Below are 24150 nucleotides of genomic sequence, written 5' to 3'. Positions count from 1 at the left end.
TATATCTCACTCAGCCCTCAAAATAAACTTGTGAGGTGGGTACAATTTTATTCCTGTTTTATAGGTGAAAAGACTAAATTTTGCTCTGAGAGATTTTAACTTGCTTAAAGTCACACAGCTGGGAAGCAGGTCTCAAATTGGGGCTACTTTCTTCAACAGGCACACTAGTGCTACTTCTAGAGCAGTCGGTCCAAATGAAATATACACACTGCACACATAAATTTAAGTTTTCTAATAGCTACATAAAAAGAGGAAAAAAATTAGTGAAATAAATTTTAATAACATATATTTTATTTAACTCAATATATCCAAAATAGTATCATTTCAACTTGTAATCAGTACACAAAATTATTGATGAGAGATTTTGCATTCTTTCATATTAAGTCTTTGAAATCCAGTGTCTATTTTACATTTACAGTGCATATCAATTTGAACTCTAAATTTCTATCAGAAACACTTAGATTTCAGAAAAGTTACAGTTGAAAAGTAAGCACTTCTTTCAGACAAAGGCAATAATCAACACTGCATGGTGTGGCTTTCACCAATGAAACTGAATAGAAACTCTAGAAAGTCCTCTAAGTGTCTGGAAGTTTCTTAAAAGACTAAACGTGGTGTACAACATGATCCAGCAATTCCACTCCTGGGTATGTACCGGAGAGAAATGAAAATATATGTCTACACAAAAACTTGCACATGAATATTTATAGCAGCATTTTCTGTAAATGTCCAAAAGTGGAAACAACCCGAATGTCCATCAACTAATGACATGGATAAATAAAATACAGTATTCCACAACAGAATATTTGGAAATAAAAAGGAATGAAACATGGATGAATCTGGCTAAGTGAAAGCCAGTCACAAATGATCACATATTGTATGATTCCATTAACGTGAAATATCTAGAACAGACTAATCTATAGAGACAGAAAGTAGATTAGTGGTTGTCCAAGGCTTCAGGGAGGGAGGTTTGGGAGTCACTGCTAATAGGTATAGGTTCCTTTTGTGGGGGATGAAAACCTTCCAAAATGGACGTGTGACAGTTGCAGATCTCCGTGAATACACTAAGAACCATTGAATTGTACACTTCAAATGGGTGAATTGTATGGTATCTAAATTATCTATCAATAAAGCAGTTGAAAATAAGTAAATAAAATCTTGAAGTGGGGAAAGCTTATAATACAAATATATGAAGAATGGGCATAAATACACATAGTAGATACCCACATTTCACATGCTCAAAGCAAGTGAATTGACAACTCTCACATGAAGAAAGCAAGCTGGAAATTAACACAGAAAATGTACAACCTTATTAAAGAAGCACAACCGAAAGGGCTATGGAGTACTATTACGTGTCATACCAAATATGAATAAAAATAATAAGGCCCAACGTGTACTAGTTCTGAGATTAAAGAATGATGATACAAACCGGCAATTCAATCTCTCTAGGAAATCATTGGTGAAACTGTAACATGAATTTAAATTTTCAATTTGATCTTCTGTTACCATTTTGACTGGTATTCCTTGAAGTGATGACCACAAAGGAAAAAATATCATATTATTTATCCTGGACCATTAGTTGCTAGAAGACAAGGGTGGCACCCATTCATCTCCGTGTCTCCCATGCCTAGTAAAGTTCTAGAACACAGCATGAGCTCAATAAACCCTGGCTCTTAAGTATTCAAAAATATCAATCTCAGCTTTATTTAGAATAGTAGGAAAACTCAAAACAACCCAATATGGAATAGATAAACCAAACACAACAAAGAATGACCTCGAAGACTCCACATCAAAAAGTTATTATGGGCCTATAAGCTTCAGACATACAAAGAAACACAACCTAGAAAATATCCTTCCAGAGCACTGTGTAAGCTATGGTTTACCCTTCCTAAGTGAGAGCTGGAATTATTCTCCTCCTAATAATTCCCCACCACCCACAGAACAAAAGCCAAACTCCTCAACCTTGCCTTCGGGGACCTGTGTCCTGAGGCTTCAGTCCCTAGCCAGCATCCACCCACCACTCCCCTTCCCAGGCCTTCACTCCAGACTGATCTTACCTACTAACAGTTTTACCCCTGGGCCTCAGCTCACGCAACTGCCTCTGCAGAAAGTGTGAGGCCAAGTCAAGGCCCAGCTCAAATGTCACATCTTCCTTCTCTAATTTCCTAGCCAGATGTAAGTTCTCTCATCTTGGAGCTCTGACCCTCTCTTATGGCCCCGAGCATCCAAACCTTTATTTAAAGTTATCTGACTCCATATATTGTTACCCTTAACAGACTATTTATTCCTTGGAAATAGGAACCACATTTTATCCACCTCTGTACTTCTCACATTGTCAAGTGAAGATCTTTGCTCATGGGATGCATCAGTGCTTATTGGGCAAATAAATGAGCAAAAAACTGTACATATCTAATATGGTACTGCTAATATAGTTGTACCTCTAATATAATTAGCAAAAAGTCAAAATGCATATACAACCAGTAGTAAACAGCAATTTGAATATAAGTAACAGAGATGAAACTTTGTCATTTTCCTTTATGTTTGCTTAACTCGATATATAGCTCAACCCTACGACTATTGCCCTAATCAGAACTTATCTTCTCCATGTCTCAGAGCTCAGTAAATGGTATCATAAGGATAATGACAATTGCTCAAGCCAGAATCCCAGCGTCATCCTTGACTTTCCCCCACTCTCATCCTTCAAATCACTCACAACACGAGAAGATCTCAAAAAGGGTCCATTTCTTTCCATCTCCATAGCCACCATTCTGTTTCAGGCCCCCATCACCAGCCCTACTGACAGGTTTCTACTAGGTTACTAACTGGTCTCCCCACTTTCCGTTCTCGTCTCTCCTGAATGATTCTCCATCTAGCAGCCAGACTGATTTTATAAACACAGTTCTGTTCATGTGTCTCCCCTGACTGAATGGCCTAATCCAAAATCCTGAATATGGCTTAATACAGCTCCTGCCCATCACTCCAGCCTCCAGGACCGAGTCATTAATTCTCTTTGATATTTTTGTTCCAGTCAAACTAGTCTCCTCTAAGTTCCTCAAACACATTGGCCTTTGGACAAGCTCTTCCCTCTGTCTAGAATAACTCACCTGCCTCCAAAACACGCACACACACACGTACACACGTGCACACACACGTACACGCGTGCACACACATACACACGTGCGCACACACACGTACACACGTGTGCACGCACACGCAATTTCCCCAACATATCCAATCATGCTGTCTACCTGCCCAACTCCTACTCAGTCTTCTGATTTTGGCGGAAATATCTCCTTCTACTAAATGCACCCACAGACCAGTGCAAAGTCTCTTGTCCTCTCTGGACTAGTTTGTGTAGCGAGAACCACATATTCCTTGTCCCATGTCCTGAACTCAGTACCAGCCATAGAGTAGGGCTTAATAATTGTTTGGAGAACAAAAGAAAGAACAAACCTTACTACAGGGTTTCAACAGAATCCATTTTGATGCTTTTCAAATGGGCAGGCTCCGTTATCTTGCATTTGTCAGAGTGCGGTCCTCCACGATGCTGGACAAATGACATTGCACTGTATTGACTAATCCCTGCACAGTGTCAGTGACTGTGGCCCAAAGTCTGGATTTGACATTTTCCCTAAAGGCCATGTTCTAGCTTTTGTTTGGAAAGGGATTAACCTAAGTACATGACCAAACCGTGGCCTCTCCTCATAGAGAACATTTAATATTGACAGTAAGCTAAAGGAAATGATCGCTGTAACAACATTTCCTCCTCTGAAGCATCTTATAAATATCAAACTAAGCACTGATCTCAAAACATATTTCTGCTGCCTTTGTAATCATTTCAAACCATAAATGTCATTTCTGTGATCTTACACTGGAAGAACAGAAGGCTTATAGCTACACTAATGAAATTCCTGCCAGATAACTGGATGTCCCCTAAGGTAGAACCAGAACAAACATGTTACATTGATCATGAAAACAGTCTCACATAGATGAATTCTACTTTTCATAGCTCATAAGTTTATATTGAGCTGGTTAATAACACTGAAAAGGAAAACTACCAGATGGATACTGATTGCACTTCACATATTCTCTGGCTTTTTATCTGCTCTCTGATATGTTGGAAAATATATTCTACCTCTATCCTGTAACAACAAAGAATTCACCTCCAAGTTCCAGCAGGATGTGGAGAAACAATTTTGAATCTATGTTTAAACACTTTATTATGTTCAGCTGGAGTGACTTTAAAAGCTAAATCTGGTATAAACTGGATTTCATAATGTAAAGACGATTTACAGAAATCAGAAATAGAGGCATCAGCCTGTACCAGAAGGAAATGTAGCATGTAATCACAATCATAGGAATATGCTTGTGGTTGTGACAATTTCTAGGAGGCCATTCACTGTGGAGATTGTGAGGGTAGTGCTCCTACAGTTGAAAGGAGAAATTCTTCCATTATTACTCTAAAAACAGGATTCAGGAAATAATGGCAACTCTGCAGATGTAGTCCAGGAGCCTTCCAGACTATCCTCAAATCTCTACTTTTGCCTACAGGTCAAGACACAATAAAAAAAAAATGGTGTCTGAAAGGGTCTTTCTACACCATTAATAGTATTAGAAAGGTCAATAGTATTAGAAAGGTTTTAACAAAACCATTCTTGAAATTAGTACATAGACTGCTTATAGTTGTAATAACCAAGTAAGTTTGGAAAGTGTGTAAAACCAGCAGCAAGGGCTTCTGACACTAAGATGCCAAAATGTGTGTATATGTGTGTGTGTGCGCACGCGCGTATGTGTGCATGTGTGTGCCTGTGTGCACACATGCGTGGGTGTGTACATATGTATGCATGTATGTGCCTTGTGTCATTGTGTGTGCAGACATGCATGTATGTTCGTTAGTATTAATATTCAAGATAAGTTAAAAGAAATCATCTTTTCAAGCCCTGAGGATACAACCAAGCAGTGAAGAAAGCACGACGTCACGTTAAGTTCTTTATGCTTCTTTAGATCTTGCTCTATAAAACTATCATTTCTAGATTAAGCATTAAGAGAATTTAGTAAATCTTGGTGGGGTGTGGTGGCTCACACCTGTAATCCTAACACTTTGGGAGGCTGAGGCAGGTAGATCACTTCAGATCAGGAGTTCAAGACCAGCCTGGGCAACATGGTGAAACCCCGTCTCTTCCAAAAATACAAAAATTAGCCAGGTGTGGTGGCACATGCCTGTAATTCCAGCTACTCAGGAGGCTGAGGCACGAGAATCACTCGAACCTGGGAGGTGCCAGTTGCAGTGAGCCAAGATCACAACACTGTACTCCAGCCTGGGCAACAGAGCAAGACCCTATCTCAAAAGGAAAAAAAAAAAGACAGAGAGAATTCAGTAAATCTCATGCTTATTTGTTTTAATAGTATAATAAAATGACTCCAAAGTTCATATGACAGAATAGGTGGGTAAGACTAAAAGCATTGAAAATGAAGAGTAATAAAAGCTTAGTTTAATAGGTGATGAGGCTGGTCACAGTGGCTCACGCCTGTAATATCAGCATTTTGGGAGGCTGAGGCCAGTGGATCACTTGAGGTCAGGAGTTCGAGACCAGCCTGGCCAACATGATGAAACACTGCCTCTACTAAAAACACAAAAATTAGGCCGGGCGCGGTGGCTCACACCTGTAATCCCAGCACTTTGGGAGGCCAAGGCGGGTGGATCACCTGAGGTCGGGAGTTCGAGACCAGCCTGACCAACATGGAGAAACCCCGTCTCTACTAAAAATACAAAAATTAGCCGGGCGTGGTGGTGCATGCCTGCAACCCCAGCTACTCGGGAGGCTGAGGCAGGAGAATCACTTGAACCTATGAGGCAGAAGTTGCAGTGAGCTGAGGTCGCACCATTGCACCCCAGCCTGGGCAACAAGAGTGAAACTTCATCTCAAAAATAAATAAATAAATAAAAACACAAAAATGAGCCAGGTGTGGTGGTGCATGCCTGTAATCCCAGCTATGTGGGCGGCTGAGGCAAGAGAATCGCTTGAACCCAGGAGGCGGAGGTTGCAGTGAGCCAAGATCACACCACTGCACTCCAGCCTGGGTGACAGAGAGAAACTATATCTCAAAAAAGAAAAATAAAAAAGATAATGAGATGCATATTACTATTATAATATAAGTAATTTTAATACAGCTGTGTAAAAGTAGGCAGTTAGATCAATGGAACAGAATAGCCAGCCCAGAAACAGGTCCAATTTCCCACTCACAGACGCCAGAACTTCACATACAATAAAGGAGGGGTCAGTAAAGAATTAATCAAGAAGGCAAAGATCACTCACAGTTAATGGTGATATGAATGACTACTTACCAATTTGGAAAAAAAATCTAGTTAGATCATCATCTCCTAGCATATACTAAAATAAACTCCAACTTAAAGAGTTAAATATAAACATTTTAAGCTGTTAAATTGAATTGAAAAATAAACTTTTATTGGATGAAGATTTTTGTAAGCTTAGAAGCAATGAAAGAAATTGCGAAGGAAAAGAATCCCATTTAACTATGTAAAGATGGAAACTTCTGGAAACAAAAAATTGGTATTATTGCTTTTTTTAAGACAGAGTCTCACTCTGTTGCCCAGGCTGGAATGCAGTGGCGTGATCTTGGCTTACACAACCTCTACCTCCCGGGTTCAAGAGATTCTCCTGCCTCAGCCTTCTGAGTAGCTGGGACTACAGGCACGCACCACAATGCCCAGCTAATTTTTGTATTTTTAGTAGAGACGGGGTTTCACTACGTTGGCCAGGCTGGTCTCGAACTCCTGACCTTGTGATCCTCCCACCTCGGCCTCCCAAAGTGCTAGGATTACAGGCCTGAGCCACCACGTCCAGCCGAAATATTGGTATTATTAAGTGGAATAATATACTATCATCAAGTCTTTGTCATTTTATCACTTCTGTAGTCACACAAAGCTATAAAGAAGACAACAATTTGATTGAAAGCAAAAGGTTAAAAATTAAAGTTTATGATGTAATGTCACGGTGTTGCAGCTTTTATTAAGCAGTTTGCATTGCATTATTTACACAGAAATTCAAAACATGTCACAGAGATCATTTGGGAGGTTAGCTATTTCTTCTTTTTTTTTTTTTTTTTTGAGTCAGAGTCTTGCTCTGTCCCCCAGGGTGGAGTGAAGTGGCGTCATCTCGGCTCACTGCAAGCTCTGCCTCCCTGGTTCATGCCATTCTCCTGCCTCAGCTTCCTGAGTAGCTAGGACTACAGGCGCCCGCCACCACGCCCAGCTAATTTTTTTGTGTTTTTTAGTAGAGATGGGATTTCACCGTGTTAGCCAGGATGATCTCCCAAAGTGCTGAGATTACAGGTGTGAACCACCGTGCCCGGCCAAGGTTAACTATTTCTAAAAGAACACTGATACTGTAAATGTTATTTTTCTGTTGGAATATGAAATCGGGTGGTAACAGAGGAGTCATCCTTACCATATCTGCACAATTTCCCATTCCTATAATTATAGGTCTTACCAGTTTACTCCTACCCAAACAGGGACACTCATTCAAACTAAGGGCTACCAACTGAATTTGACTAATGATTGTAACAATAACCACCTACTGAAAATTAATTTAAAATTTAAGAAATCACAGGAACTTTGAAAGTTGACACCAGTCCTCAGTAAAATACCTGTTTAAGATTCTCTACAAAGCTCTAACATTACCCTGTGTGTATAAAAGTTATCAATTTGTTTAGTAATGCCTGGAAATGGAAATGGTTATTTTTGACTAATTTACTCCTAGACAACTCACTTAGAGCCACAGATAAAGTTTAAATTTTATGGGAAAAAAATGCCAAAGACAAGCAAAGCAAGTACAACTGGCTGAAACGACTGAGTTTTTAAAAGTCGCAAAAAAACAGAATTGCTAAAAATGCATGTAAAATTATGTGACTACAGATGCATACCTGTGTTTCTTCTTTCTGCACTATAGAAGACATTTCGATACACTTCCTTGTTTTCTTGCCCCAGCTACCAGGAAATTCAGGGCTAATGTTAGTATTCAAATGCTAAATCCTTAGTCTAATTGGTTTGCAATCTGTTTCTAACATTTCTTATTTTAATTTTCCCACATGTTTTAAAACTGTAATCATTAAAAATTCCTTTTAGAAGAAGGAGGGGTGGGCATTTTAAATATATTTCAATGAATAATACAGTCCCCTACTATAAAAGCCCTTAATCGGTAAAAATTTATTGGATGTCTGTCACATACTATATGGACTCTGTAAGGGCTGAGGATACTTTGTGAAACAAAACAGTCAGGGTCCCTGGTCTCATATATGACAGGAAGGTTGGGGGAGAAAAGCCATATGATGGCAGAGGTGATAATGAACAGGTAAATAAATATATACATAATTATAAAGCGTGAGGAGCAGGTAATTACCCTGGAGGAAACAAGCAAGCGAATGGACTCCCTGTGCTTTGGGTGGTCAGGAAAGGCCTCTTAAAGCAGGTGATGTTTAAATTTAACCTGATGAAGAGAGACCTGCCATAAAAAGAGGAAGTAAAAGAACTTTCCAGGCCAACTGAACAGCAAGTGCAAAATCCCTGAGATAGGAAAGAGCTCAATGAGTTCTAGATATTTAAAAAAAAAAAAGCAAAACAATGGAGAACGGTGAGTAAGGAAGGAAGAGGAACAAGGTGAGGCTGGACAATTGGGCTGGGGAGAGATTGTGAAGAGACTCGTAGGTCACGGCAAAATGGTAGGTGAACCACTGAATGGTTTGGGGTGGGGTGGAGCTGGGAGCTGGCATGGGTCAGGAACATTTTACATTTTGAAAAGTCCACTATAGCTGCAGAGTAAAGAATCAGCTGCAACAGGGAAAAAGCAAGTGAGTGATCCTTGCAGGGCTCCCAGTGAGAGAGAGGTGGACACTTCTGAGGGCAAACTGACAGGAGCTGCTGATAGGGTGGATGCAGGGGATTCAAGGAGTCAGGATGATACTCAGGTTTCTTGACTAGGCAACAAGGTGGTAGGTGGTACCATTTAGTCTATTCCTAGGAAATGAAGTTATTTACCCCACACTCAGCTTTTTCAGTTATTGATCATTTTCTAGTAATCTGAGGACACCAAGGATTAGAGATGAGAAGAAATTCACACAAGGCTACAAATGATTTATCCTAGAAACATGGAAATTATGTCTTCCATGGGCAGTGACAGGAAACTTTCTCTCTTTGTTTTTCTCTTTCTCAAGCACTTGGAAAGCAAAACTCCCTAGACACATGGGAAGATGTTTAATATCATTAACCACCAGGGAAATGCAGACAAAAACCACAATGAGACACCACTCCACACCCACTAGGATGGCAACAATAAAAGAGATAACAGCAACTGTTGGCAAAGATGTAGAGGCACTGGAACTCTCATATACTGCTGGTGGAAATGCAGAATGGTATGGCCACGCTGGGAAACAGTCTGAAAGTTCCTCAAAAGACTAAACACAGAGTTGTTATGTGGCCCAACTATTCCACTCCTAAGTATACACTCAGGAGAACTGAAAATATATGTTCAAACAAAAACTTTTACACAAACGTTCATAGCAGCATTATTCATAATGGTCCAAAAGTGGAAACAAATGTTCATATCACATACATATCTATCTATTTATCTATTCTTATTTGGCTTTATATATCAACCTAAATGTTTATGTTAAATCAACTGATGAATGAACAAAGAAAATATTCCATAATGGAATATTATTTGACAAGAAAAAAGAATGAAATACCAATCCACACTATGACATGTCATACTGATCCATGTCAGTATGACAAGCAAAAGAAGATAAGCAAAAGAAGAACACATTATGCTAAGTAAAATAATACATCATGCTAAGCAAAAGAAGCCAGTCACAAAAGAACACATACTGTATAATTCCATTTATGTGAAATATCCAAGATAGGCAAATCTATGGAGATAGACAGTAGCATGGTGGTGCGCGCCTGCAGTCCCAGCTACACGGGAGGCTTAGACATGAGGCAGGAGGCGGAGGCTACAGTGAGCTGAGATCACACCACTGCACTCCACCCTGGGCAACAGAGTGAGACTCTGTCTCAAAAAAGAATAAAAGAAAGTAAATTAGTGGTTACCTGGGACTGGCAGAGGGGAGAATAGGAAGTGACTGCTAAGGGGCACAGGGTTTCTTTTTATAGTATTGAAAATGTTCTAAAATTAGATAGCAGTGATGGTTGTCACCTTTCATTTACAGTCTGTGAGAAGGCAAGATGTTAAGAGGGTTCCAAGGTCAAATATCTAGGCAACGTCAAGTTAAACAGGTCTTTTCTGCGGGACTTCTCAGAGCCTTTAATCTGTATTACGTGCATAACGTGTATAATAAATCACCAAGTCGGGGGAGGCAGAAGTAGGATATAGGATGCATCATTTCCCAAACATGTATGGCCACAGAATCTCTTTCAATGGAGCAGCGTCACACAGGACTAGGTTTTGCAGACCCCACTGTGGGAAACAATGTGCTTAGCGGTTTTTCCATTCATTCATCAGGCACTACCTGGCCACCTACAACACTCATGCAAGACAATCACTTTTGGGCCATAGAGATAAGGCCAATACTTTCCCTGACCTCACAGAAGGCAGGTCTAGGAGAAAGGAAATGAATGGGCTCGAAAAGTTGAACGCACCAGGGGGAGCACAATGCCAGTGCTACAAATAAAATACTATGGGGTCCTACGGAGAAATTCATCCTGACTCCAGACAGAGGAACGCTTCATGGAAGACCCGGCACTTCAGCCAAGCCTTAAGCTGCAGGGGGTTCTGGCCACATGGAGATGGGAGGAAGGGATCTGGCCCAGGAGCTCAGGTCTAAGGGGTGAAAGAGAAGAGAGGGTGCTTGTAGTAGAACAATAAGTGTTCCCTTTAGCTGGAGCACACTGTGAAGGAAGCAGAGTAGTAAGACAAATAGCTGGAAAGGATTGCAGCTTGAAATGTCAGACCAAAAATGTTTAAGCTTCCTCCTATAATAAATGGGGACCCATCTAAGCTTTCTGAGCGTGGGGGAAGAGTGGTCCTAAACAAGTCACTCTTTGAGCCTTAGGTGTTTCATCTGTAAAAGGCAGCCCCATTTTATCTGACCTCGGTGTGTGAGGATCAGAGAACTTGGCCACAGGGCAGTGGAGCCCTGAGCAAAGTTTATTACTCAGCAGCAGAACAGCTGTTTCCAGTTCCTTTGGAAGAATGTGTGTCTTAGAAACACCTGACACGTGATATTTCATCTCTGTGGCAGGGCCAGATGGGAAATCCAAGCAAAAATGAAAGCTTCGAAACAGAACATATTTGAAAGTTCTCCTGTAGCCATCAAATCAGATCTGTATTTGATTTCATTTTATTTTGTTTAGAATGACATAAGGACTGCAAGGAAGGAACAGCTGCTGGAAACGAAGACACAGAAAGAATATAAACAGCACATTACCTGACTTTCATGTCAAGTACTAAAACAAGAGGTGTGTGTGTGTGTGTGTGTGTGTGTGTGTCAGAGAGAGAGATCAAAAGAGTGTATGAGTGTGTGCTCCAGAGAGTGTATACGCATGTGTGTACGAGTATGTAGGAGTGTATTTCTGTGTGTATGTCTGTGTGTCAGTGTGTTTGTAAATGTTGTAAGTGTGTGTGAGTTGGGGTGTATCTGTGTGTGTGTAGGTACATGTTGGGGGTAGGGTACAGGGAAAAGCACTCCAGCAAAATTGCTGACCTGTTTACACCGCTCCCACCATATGGTGTAAGAACAAAGCAAGCCAGAGACAGCGATCCCAAGGTGCGGCCAGGACCAGCACAAGCTCCTCCCCCTGGGACACCAGACCTTTATAGATAGAAATCTCTGCAAACCCAGGAGGCTTACCGGGCCGAGCTGTCCCGGGAGCGCCGAAGCCATCTTGCCACCATTTGTTCGATTCTATGTGCTTTGCGTGTCTGGAATAAACTGGTCTCCAGCTCTTCCATTTACCTAAAAGGAAGAAGAGTGTTCTTAAGATGCTAACCAAAATATTCTAAAGAGGATTTTGATAAATCAGGACGATGCTTCCTTTATTTGCCCATTGTAAGACATGCTGATCGAATAACTAGTGTTCTCCTTTTGTCTAAAATCAACATAAACAGGTGCTCAATGTTCACAGAGTGAACAACTTTAGCAACCCTCAATCTTGCAGCAAACAGACTGGGTTTGTATCTTACACAGTTAAACATTAGGATGAGAGAGTAAAATAGATAACGTTTCTCAAACTTTGTGACTGTGACCCATAGGAAGAGATACACATTACCATGCGACACCGTCCTTCCCTCTCCCAACTATGTGTGCAACCCTGGACAACGCGGTTCAGTTTTGCCTGCATCAGGAACCCCACAGACATGGAAGCATTCTTCATCACGTTGTGCAGAGTCCTCTGAGCGCTGCTGATTTTGTTCCATCTTTTATATTTAATTTTTGAATAAGTATTTCACTTACATAATTCAACACTAGCTTATAAAAAAGATAGACAGTTACTGTATTGTGTGCTTAAAAATTTAAGAGGGTAGATCTCAAGTTAAGTGTTCTTATCACAATAAAAAATATGTAGACAGTGAAAAGTCTGTTTTATACCCTTCCTTGCTCCTACCCACCCAGTTTGCATGCCCATACGTAATCACTGCTCTTGTTTTCCATTTGTCCTTCTAGAGTTTCTTTTCTTTTCTTTTTTTTTTTTGAGATGGAGTCTCGCTCTGTCGCCCAGGCTGGAGTGCAGTGGCACGATCTTGGCTCACAGCAACCTCCACCTCCCGGGTTCAAGTTATTCTCCTGCCTCAGCCTCCCGAGTAGCTGGGACTACAGGCACATGCCTCTGCACCTGGCTAATTTTTGTATTTTTAGTAGAGATGGGGTTTCACCATGTTGGCCAGGCTGGTCTTGAACTCCTGACCTCAAGTGATCTGCCCGCCTCGGCCTCCCAAAGTGCTGGGATTATAGGCACAAGCCACCCCACCCAGCCTGTCTTATTCTTTAAAAAAAAATCATCTTGAAACACTTTTAGATGTATAAAAAGGTTGCAAAGATAATACAGGGTTCCCATATCCCTTCATTCAGTTTTCCCTAATATTAACATCTTACATAATTATTGTACCTTTGTAAAAATTAAGAAATTAACATTGGTACAATATTATTAACTGAACTATAGACTATGTTCAAATTTTAACAGTTTTTCACTAATGTGCTTTTTCTGTACCATGATCCAGCCTAGGATACCATGTTGCCTTTAGCCAGCTTTGTTATTTTTCCCCCAATGCCATTTCATCTGCTCTAGAACAGCGGTCTCCAACCTTTTTGGCACCAGGGATCAGTTTTGCAGAAGACAATTTTTCCACAGACAGTGGGGGGATGGGATGTTTGAAACTGGCATCATCCCAGATCATCAGGCATCAGATTCTCATAAGAAGCGTGCAGCCTAGATCCCTCCTATGTGCAGTTCACAACAGAGTTTGGGCTCCTGTGAGAATGCGCTGCTGATCTGACAGGAGTGGAGCTCAGGCGGTAAGGCTCACTCCTCCTGTGGGTCCCGGTTCCTAACAGGCTGCGGACCAGTACTGGTCCACGGCCTGAGGGTTGGAGAACCCTGCTCTAGAGCATAAAAAAGGTAAGATTCCTACTTCCTTTTAAGGAGCCAGTATAACATTGATATCAATTCTGACAAAAACAATATAATAAGATAAAAATACAATCTCCCTTATGAAAATAAAAGTAAATATACTACATAAAATATTAGCACAGCGAACCCAGCAGCAATCAACAGAGAAATCATGGGATCTTTACCAGGGATACAAGGAATGAGAACTAACCAGGTTATAAGAATGAAAACACCCTAACTGATCACTTTGAAAACCTGCAGACACACTTTTCAGGCAAATGGAAGCCAAACACAAATTAATGGGTAAAAAGGCTAACACGAACATAGGCCATAACCAAAAGTAAATTCCATTTAGATCAATGATATTCAGTCTAGCTTTACTCTACAATGGGGACATGAGACCCAAATACTGTCTTCAGTTCTAGGCATCTCACTTTTTAAAAAATATAAAAAGAATAACAGAAAGTAGACTTCTGATTAAACACGGTGAACTGAGACAAGGTCTTAATTTCTTCTTCCTAAATCTTATAAATCACAATAAAGAAATAAAAAGCATATAAACCAGTAGGTTAATGAATACAGAAGAGAAGACAACAAGAGATGATAGATGTCAATAATGTTTGGAAGAAAGTGTTTGGAAGAGAGGCAACTGAAATAGAAGGAGTAAGTAAAACTCTTCTGTTTTCAAAACAAAGAAAACAGAAATCTATGTGCCTTCAGAGGGGGATTCTGATGAAAAATGAGCTGGTGGCTGGACATGGTGGCTCAGGCCTGTAATCCCAGCACTGCGGGAGGCTGAGGTGGGTAGACTGCTTGAGTCCAGGAGTTCAAGACCAGCCTGGGTGACATGATGAAACCCCATATCTACCAAAAATACAAAAATTAGCCAGGCATGGTGGTACGCACCTGTAGTCCTAGCTACTTGGGAGACTGAGGTGGAAGGATTGTTTGAGTCTGGAAGGTGGAGGTTGCAGTAGGCTGAGATCATACCACTGCACTCCAGCCTGGGCAACAGAGTGAGACCCTATCTCAAGAAAGAGAAAAGGGAAGGGAAGGGGAGGGGAAGGGAGGGGAGAGGAGGGGAGGGGAGGGAAGTGAGGAAGGGAAGGGAAGGGAAGGGAAGGGAAGGGCTGATTTGCCCAGTGGCTCAGGAATTAGGGGCATTCTAGTACAGGAGAAAGCAAGGATGAGCATAAGGCTGAAAATATGGAAATACCCACCTAGACAACTATCTCTTTCCCATCCTACTGAAGACAAGAGGCTTATTTTCTGGAGAAAATGAACAAGAGAAGCTTGGGGAGACTAGGCACAATAGACGGTACAGGAATGAAAATAGAAGAAGTAAGTAAAACTCTTCTAACTGAATGACAAGACTTCTTCCTGTGCCCAGTTCTCTGAATACTGTCAGCGAGTACTTTATATCCTGCTATGGTTTGAATGTGTCCCTGAAGTTCGTGTGTTGAAAACTTAATTTCCATTGCAACAGGGTTGAGAGGTGGAACTTATAAGAGGTGATTAGGTCATGAAGGCTCTGTCCTCATGAATGGATTAATGCCATTACTGTGGGAGTGAGTTCCTGATAAAAGGATAACTTTGGCCTCTTTCCACACTCTCCTGTGTGCTCGTTTGCCCTTCCACCTTCTTCCATGGGATGATACAGCAAGAAGGCCCTTACCAGATGCCAGCACCTCAATATTAGACTTACCAGCCTCCAGAACTGTGAGAAATAAATTTCTTTTCTTCATAAATTACCCAGTCTGTGATATTATATAGCAACACAAAACAGACTAAGACATGTCCCAAGCAAAAGATTAGAGAATCCTTCTCTGGGGGACTGAATAGCACCAGAGAAAAGATCTTCAGATATTGACATTTTCAGGATCCCTGCAGGGAAAAGGTAACTTGCTGCCAGGTCATCTTGCATTGAAATATATTAATCAATGAGCCAGACCCATCATACAAAGTTTCCAATTATTTGTTTTACTGCTTTACTCTTACTTATGAATAAATATTTAAGGAAAGCAGGCATTATAAAAAACAGACCAAAACAAATAGAAAAGTTCAGAAGAAACAGAGACAATGTGGAAAACAGAAGAAAAAAATTTCAATCTATAACTTAAATCTTCAAAAAGATAAAGTATTATATTCATGAAACAAGAAGAGGATTTTTTAAAAATAAACTATCAGAGAATAAGAATGAACACTTGGAAATTAAAAATAAGACAGCTAGAATAAAAAATTCAATTATTAATAAAAACAGAAAAATATAGTCAATGAAAGACTGTAGGAAGAGTAACCAAAGCCAAAGATAGAGAAAACATAAAATACAATAAATGTATAGTATCCGTCCAGGAAGTGTAATATTCATCTAAAAGAAGTTCCAGAAGTAGAAAATAAAGGAAATGGAGGTAAGGAAACTGCCAAATAATTCAATAAAAATTTCCTGAAGAACTTAAATTTTCAAATTAAGAATATATACTAATTGCCCACCCTAGCGAATGAAAAAAGACCCACATCAAGTAACAACATTGTAAAATTTCAGAAACGAGAAACGTAAAATATCTTCTAAACTTCCAGAGAGGAAAAAAAAAGATCACATAGAAACAATTGAAATTAAAAATGGCACTAAACTTCTCAGTAATAACAGTGGAAGCTGGGAGCCACTGAAGTTCTCAAATTTTTGAGGGAAAAGCATTCTCAGTCTAGAATTCGATACCCTATCAAACTACCAATCAAGTACAAAAGACATTTTTAGATGTTCAGGTCTCTAAAAATGTACCTTTCATACATCCTTGCTCAGGATGCTGACAGAAGATGTGCTCCTCCAAAACAAGGAAGTAAGGAAAAAAGAAATGAGATCCAGGATATTAGGGATGGAATATAGATAAGAGGCAAAAGAAGCATCCTGGATGACTGTGAAGGGATGCATTAAGGTAACACCTGTATAAAAGACCTAGAGAGCAACTGTTGAGATGCATGAAGACAGAGGTCTTAGGGAAAAGAAACAGAAATGGATAAGTTGTCTGACGTGTTTGTGTAGAAAATTTCACTGAGGAGATACCATCTCACACCAGTTAGATTGGCCATCATTAAAAAATCAGGAAACAACAGGTGCTGGAGAGGATGTGGAGAAATAGGAACACTTTGACACTGTTGGTGGGACTGTAAACTAGTTCAACCATTGTGGAAGTCAGTGTGGCGATTCCTCAGGGATCTAGAACTAGAAATACCATTTGACCCAGCCATCCCATTACTGGGTATATACCCAAAGGACTATAAATCATGCTGCTATAAAGACACATGCACACATATGTTTATTGCGGCACTATTCACAATAGCAAAGAGTTGGAACCAACCCAAATGTCCAACAACGATAGACTGGATTAAGAAAATGTGGCACATATACACCATGGAATACTATGCAGCCATAAAAAATGATGAGTTCGTGTCCTTTGTAGGGACATGGATGAAACTGGAAAACATCATTCTCAGTAAACTATCGCAAGGCCAAAAAACCAAACACCGCATGTTCTCACTCATAGGTGGGAATTGAACAATGAGAACTCATGGACACAGGAAGGGGAACATCACACTCCGGGGACTGTTGTGGGGTGGGGGGAGGGGGGAGGGACAGCATTAGGAGATACACCTAATGCTAAATGACGAGTTAATGGGTGCAGGAAATCAACATGGCACATGGATACATATGTAACAAACCTGCACATTGTGCACATGTACCCTAAAACCCTAAAGTATAATAAAAAAATAAATAAATAAAATAAAATAAAATAAAATAAAAAAGAAAATTTCACTGAGAGGCTGTTGGAGGGTAAGGGAGAATTAGCAATAAGTACATGAAAAACTAAGCAGATCAAAAACAGAGGGAATTATGAAATCCAAGGAAAATAAAAAGTTGTATAAGAAAATAAAATTATAGTTCACTGCTTGGCTCAACAATGAACAATATTTACATTGTCATGATAATGTAAACACTGAAAAATGGTTTCTCAAGAACAGTGATGTAATGATATTGGAACGATATGGTGAAGGGAAGCAAGTGTAGTAGCCTAAGAACTAAATCCTCATTTATCATAATAATTAGATAATGTCTAAAATTAATAAATTAGAAAATAAGAATGCAAGCATATTTCTTAGAAATATGCAGGAAAATACCAGAGGAAATGGCTAGAAGAGTTGAAAGAGCTTCTAAGAAGAGAAATTAAAGGGTGAGGAGGAGTGGGGCAGGAAATGCTGATTTCTATTATAAACCCTTAATACTATTTTATTAAATGATTTTTAATAATTTTTAACTTAGTTTTAAAAACCGAAGTAATATATTCTTCTAATAACATACACAGAAAAATATAATGAAAATAAAATCACTTACAATTAGCTACAATCACTACCTCCCAATTAGCAAGTTAATTTTTCATCATTTTTCATGCTTATACATGTATATATGTTTCTTAATTAAAATTATACCTTCCCACTTACGATTTCATAAACATCATTCCATATTAATATTTAAGCATTTACACCATCATTTAAAATGGTTATATGGTATTATTTTCTCTGATCATATCGTAATTTATTTAATAAATCTATCATTGGACATTTGTGTTGTTTCCAATTTTTCACTATTATGAAAGGTTTACAATAAAAATCTTTACAATAAAAATCTTTATTCATGGCAAATGGCTACTTCCCAGATATTTTTGGGGGGATAAATTCCTAGAAGTGAAATTATTGGACATAAACATATGTTCACTTTTAAGAATTTGGATGTATATTGTCAAATTGCCTCCAAGAAGTTACCAGTTTGCACTCCTGCCAGGACAGACCTTTTGAATATTATCACTTAAAAAAAAATTTGCCAGTAGGATGGAAATTATTGACTTAAAGATTTACATTTTGAAAAACACAGAAGACAAAAGTAAATTATCCTCCATATTCTTATAAAAACTAGACATTGTCATTTTTTAAAATATTTGCTAATGGGATTGAAAGTAGCATTCAATTATTGGCTTAAATATATATTTATATATAAGTGAATATATATTTATAAATAGGAAATGTATATACTTGTATATATGTTTCCCATATAAAAATATACTTCTTGTATATATAGGAAAATATTTTAAAAATTAAATATCACACATAAATCCATCACATTGAAAATTATATAAAATAAGCATCCTACTTCAAGCATCCAACCCATTCCCCTAGAGGTTAACACAGGTAACAATTTGGTATGTATTCATACTATCTTTGTTCTGAATTAATAGAGACCTATATCATGTGTATTAACACATCTTTTCTACAAAAACAGAATGTTATACTCAGTAGTCTGCACTTTGTATTTTTTAACCTGCAAATGTATCCTGTATATCTTTCCAGATCAGAACTCATTACAGCTGTGACTGGAAGTTATTTGATTACTAGCACAGCTCAACATTTTTCATGTGCTCTTGGCCATTTATATTTATTTCTTATTGCTTTACTATTTCTGATTTTTCCTTATTTTTCTGCTGGAATGTTTGCCTTCTTTTCGCCAATTTGTAAAAGCTCTTTTATAATAAGGATTATTTAATGTTCCTTTGCCAAGGACACAAAATAACATCATATTTCTTTGAGACTTACCATGGAGGATCAAGAATGTAGGTTATAGTGTCCTGACAAAACAGAGACTAAACACAGAAGACAGAAGAATAAATGTCTAGCAAAACCCATGGGATATTGTTTTCAAATATCAACTGCCCCAGTCAGACCCCCTCTAGGATCAAGTCCGTTGGAAATTCTAGGGTATTGATATTAACTTGGTCTGTCTTATATTTGAGCATCACGCTTTCCTGTGGGGTCTAGGAAAGGAGATTTAAAAGCAAGTCATATGAAAACACATTGAAAAATCAAAGAATGTTTATTAAATAAAAACTTGGGGGTGGCCCACACGATCATGGTTCACAAAGAGCCTAAGGGCCACCATGTGGAAGACGCATATTCCACATGATTCTGGAATTTAGAGACAGGATTAACGGGGAAATGTCACAGCATGGGGGACTCCAGCTCAGACTTAGGCAAGAAATTCATGTTCCTGGTAGATCCAAGCATGGAATGAGTTTCCTCAAGGATTGTTAAGATCTTGGACACTGAAGGTATTCCAGGGGAGGCTGCATAAACTGCAAGAATATAGCAGAAGGGACACAAGGGTGGCGTAGAGGGACACATCTATGGAATACATGGAGCAGATGACTTCTACAGTTCCCTCCATTCATGCAATCTGAGGTTTCCACTAGATCTAAGAGCCAGGCAAGATGGTATCTGTTGCAGTCTGTCTCAAAATTCAAAGCCCCACGTTACCCAGAGTAGTTGGAAATCCTGAAGTAAGCACAGCACTGGAAGAGGCGCAATGTCTGACCTCTACAGTCTTATAGTTTCCACGTGACTGCAGAGTTGTCAGGGATCTCGAACAGATCCATAGGACTGAAGGCCATCGAGCCTTTCCATTCCTTTTGAAGGTCTTCAGACTACAGTGGTTACTTTTTAAGAAACTGCTGCCAAATACAATTTAGCTAATTGGTGTCTATAAACATACGTGATTCTAATTAAGAGAATTAATTTGAGTTATATATCTGGACTGTGGGTTGGCAGGTACCTTCATCCAGGGATCCCCAAAGACTAAACAAATGCCTACATCAACCAAGCCATTAAAAGTGCTCCCTGACTCAGCAAGGTCTGAGCAGGAGAGTTTAAAGTTAAGAGAATGACCTGCTAATGGTTTTAATGTTAGCCTCTGGATTGCTGGGCTAATGGAAGGAAGTAAATGTCCATATCATCCAAAACGTTTGAATCTTCTCTACAGTCCCACTGCCAAGAAGTCATCTGGCCTCTTTTGTTCTGTCGTTCCCTGTTGGACCCATCTTACTGTTAGAAAGTTTCTTTACATAAAGCTGAATTCCACTCGTCTGCAGCTTCAGCCCTCCACACCAATGCTGCCCTCTAGCCACTCCTACCACCACCGCCCAGAGTAAATCAGCTCCCTTTCTGGATTAGAACATAGAAATCTTTCAGCCTTTCAGTCTCCTTTGCCCCAAATTAAACATCCTCAGCTCCTTCAACAGTTCCTTGTAATACAAGATCTTTTTAGAGCACACATCAACTTGGAAAAATATCTTAAGAGGCATGAACCCTCAAACTGAACACAATTCTGGTTGCCTGGAACAATGTGAATATAAAAACGCAAACTCTCTCAAAATATTTTGTAAATGGAGAAGAAGAAGACTAAATATGTCAAGGTGATAGCTATTTTAAATGCAAACAGACAATTAAGGTTATGAACCCTTCAAAAGGGATACAAAAGGCGATAATAAAAGACTTCAGGAAACTAGCACAAGCTATTGAGAAATGAAAACATCACTGGAGGCAGCAAAGGATAAAAAAGAAACTGAAGTGCCCAAAATCAGTTGCACTAAATTGAAATTGTAAATAAAACTAGAGAGCGCTTCAAGAAAAACTGTCAGGCACAGAATCAGATTGAGGATTTCAACTTACAAATAATAGGACTAGCGGAGAAAATGGAAAAGGAACACACAAAACTGTAATCAAAGAAATCACGAAAGGCAAATTTATTAAGCTGAAAAATATGTTTCAAAAATAAAGAACACAAAATACAACTCTCAGATATGCCTCAAGGAAGACTCTTCACATATCAACTCAAATTTTTAAACTGCAAAGATTAAAGAATCATCCTTAAAACCTGTTTTAAAAAAGGAAAAGAGAATGATCATTTGAAAAAGAAAGATTATGTTCACGTATTTTGCAGCATATTATTCAGGTATTGATTCAAGTTCATTATCTTTCTGGGAGATGTAAAAGTTTTACGAGTGCTACTTGAGACGCTGTTCTTGAATGACATCTCGGCTGGGCACGGTGGCTCGTGCCTGTAATCCAAGCATTTTGGGAGGCTGAGCAGCGAGGATTGCTTAAGCCCAGGAGTTCGAGAACTCCTGGGCAGCATAGTGAAATCCTGTCTGTACTGAAAATAAAAAAGTTAGCTGAACGTGGTGGTGCACACCTGTAATCCCAGCTAATCGGGAGGCTGAGGTAGGAGGATCACCTGAGCCAAGGAGGTTGAGGCTGCAGTGAGCCATGATCGTGCCACTGCACTGTAGCCTGGGTAACAGAGTAAGACCCTGTCTCGAAAAAAAAAAAAAAATTGGGGAATCATGCTTGACTCTTTCCCTGTTTTGTGCCCCACATTGATTCAGTCACCAAATTCTGTTAACCTTGGTCTCAATTGTCTTAATTTCTCACCTCCTCTCCTTTCTCAGTGCTACTGCCTGAGTTCAAACTTTCATTGTATCTGAAGTGCTACAATAACCCCCAGCCAGTCTCCTTACCCTTCATCAATCTGTCCTCCATGTGACTGCCAGAGTGATATAAAATGTAATTCTAATCACATCACTTTTATATTCAAAATCCTCCAGTGGTTCCCCTTCATCTTTAGGATAAAGTCTGAGCTCAAGAATTATAGTAATATCAATAACACAACTATGCTAATAACATTACCACCGACTATGTGCCGGGCACTAGGCTAAGCAATGTACACAGGTTATCTTATTTAATGCTTATAATTCTCATTTACAAACAAGGAAACTGAGGCATGAAAAAGTTAACCTGGCTAACAGCACAGAGCAAAGAAGTGGCAGAACTGGAATTAAAAACCAGATTAGCTTGCTTGTCTCTGAAGCTGGACTCAGCCATTCCATCCCACTGCCTCCCCCCGGCCTTGGGATGGCAGCCAAAGCCTTTTGTGATCTGGCCCTGCCTACCCGCCAACTTCATCTCCCTCACACAACACTCTGCAGAACTGTATTACCTGTTGATCCCCCCAAGGGCTTTGGTTTCTCATGCCCTCATGTCTCTGCAGATACTGTTCCTTTGCCTAGTCCATACTCCCTGCCTGCAAACCCATCAAATTCCTGCTCGCACTTCAATGAACAGGCACAGTAGTGTACTGGATTCACACAGAACACTCCCCTCTCCAGCTTGTTTTCTCATCTGTAAAAACAATGATAATGATCCCTGCCCAGCTATCCATCAGGGTTGGTGTAAGGCTTACATTCCATTATGCTGTGACAATGCTTTGAAAACTATAAAGTTCTATGGAAATGTGCCCAGGAAACAACTCTTTTTCTGAGGTAGTGTGAGCTCAGTTGTGTGAACAAATTTGTGTGTGGCAAAGGTTTGAAGTAGAAGCAGTCGATTTCTGCCACAAAAAGGAATGAGGTCCTGATGCATGGTACAGCATGGATGAACCTTGAAAGCATTATGCTAAGTGAAAGAAGCCAGACACAAAAGGCTACATGATTTCATATAAATGTCAGATTCCATTTATATGAAATGTCCAGGACAGGCAATTGTATAGAGATAGATAGAAAATTGATGAGTGGTTGCAAAGGCAGTGGGGAAGGGAAATGGGAACTGACTGCTAATGGGTAAGAGATGTCTTTTTAAGGTGATAAAAATGTCCTAGAATTCGACAGTGGTGATAGCTGCACAATTTTGTGAATATTCTAAAAACCACTAATTGTATAATTTAAAGGGTCAATTTGATGGTATGTGAATTGTATCTTAGTTTTAAAAAGAAAAGAAAAAAATGTTTATTTCTGGTGCCCAGCTTCACCCTTCTGTCCTCCTTTCCTTGCCAGTAAGTAATAACCCCAACTCTGTAAGGAATCTGTTTTTCTCACCTTTCCACCATTTTTTCTTAGTAAAACCCTACAAGCATTAGAAGCACCTGGAAGACTAGTTAAAGCATAGATGTCTGAGCCACAGCGTTTCTGGTTCAGGAGGTCTAGGGTAGGGCCCAAGAATTTGCATTTCTAACCTCCCTCCAGATAAAACCTAGGGAATGCTGAAAAGGGCACTGAGCTAGACATCAGGAGACCTGGTTTCCTTCCTGGCTTTGCCTTTAACTAAGCCTAGAATTGCACAAGTTGCCAAGCCTCTGGTTATCCCTTTATCTTAACATTGCATTTTTCTAAGTATCTGCCAATTGTAAAATTGTATTATCTTGTCACTTAAGTCTTCCAGGGATCCCCATCCCTAAAATCCAACATCTTCCTGGATGTCCAACTCCGTCTCCCACTATTGCCCCCAAAAGACTGCTCTCTTGACCAATTTGGGGAAGGAGGGAAACTAACATTTTCACCGGTAGCTTTCATTCACTCCTCATGACAACCCTACATAGTGGGAATCCAGAACTCCATTTGGAAGACAAGACATTGAGGCTTGGAGAGGTTAAAAAACTTCCTCTAAGTGGCCAAGGGGAACCCAAGGCCCATCCTTCTCCTGTCACCTAATTCTCTGTTCCGAAGCTTCTCTGCCTCTCAAAAAAAGCCCCCAGGTAGCCCTTCTTGTGTCTTTGTTCTGATCTCTCCCACTTTCTGAGACTTATTCAAATCCTATGTAACCATCAATACTTAGCTCAAACCCACCACATTTAGGACGAGTTC

General features: G+C 39.6%; 1 protein-coding gene across 4 annotated transcripts in view; it reads right to left on the bottom strand.

The window, feature by feature from the left end:
• Positions 1–24150, bottom strand: part of FRMPD1 (FERM and PDZ domain containing 1) — a 152692-nt gene that overhangs the window by 43260 nt on the left and 85282 nt on the right. For 3 of the 4 annotated variants that reach the window (XM_058445944.1, XM_032164188.1, XM_058445946.1), the window contains exon 2: positions 11881–11985. In XM_058445944.1, coding sequence (XP_058301927.1) covers positions 11881–11981 — 101 coding nt within the window. In that variant the 5' untranslated portion in view covers positions 11982–11985. Of the gene's footprint in view, positions 1–11880; positions 11986–12638; positions 12685–24150 lie in introns of those variants that run through there. The other variant, XM_058445943.1, reaches the window with a different exon arrangement.

This window comes from Hylobates moloch, unplaced genomic scaffold (genome assembly GCF_009828535.3).
Source record: "Hylobates moloch isolate HMO894 unplaced genomic scaffold, HMol_V3 SCAFFOLD_10, whole genome shotgun sequence".
NCBI lineage: Eukaryota > Metazoa > Chordata > Mammalia > Primates > Hylobatidae > Hylobates > Hylobates moloch.
This window is presented reverse-complemented; position numbering and strand designations above follow the sequence as displayed.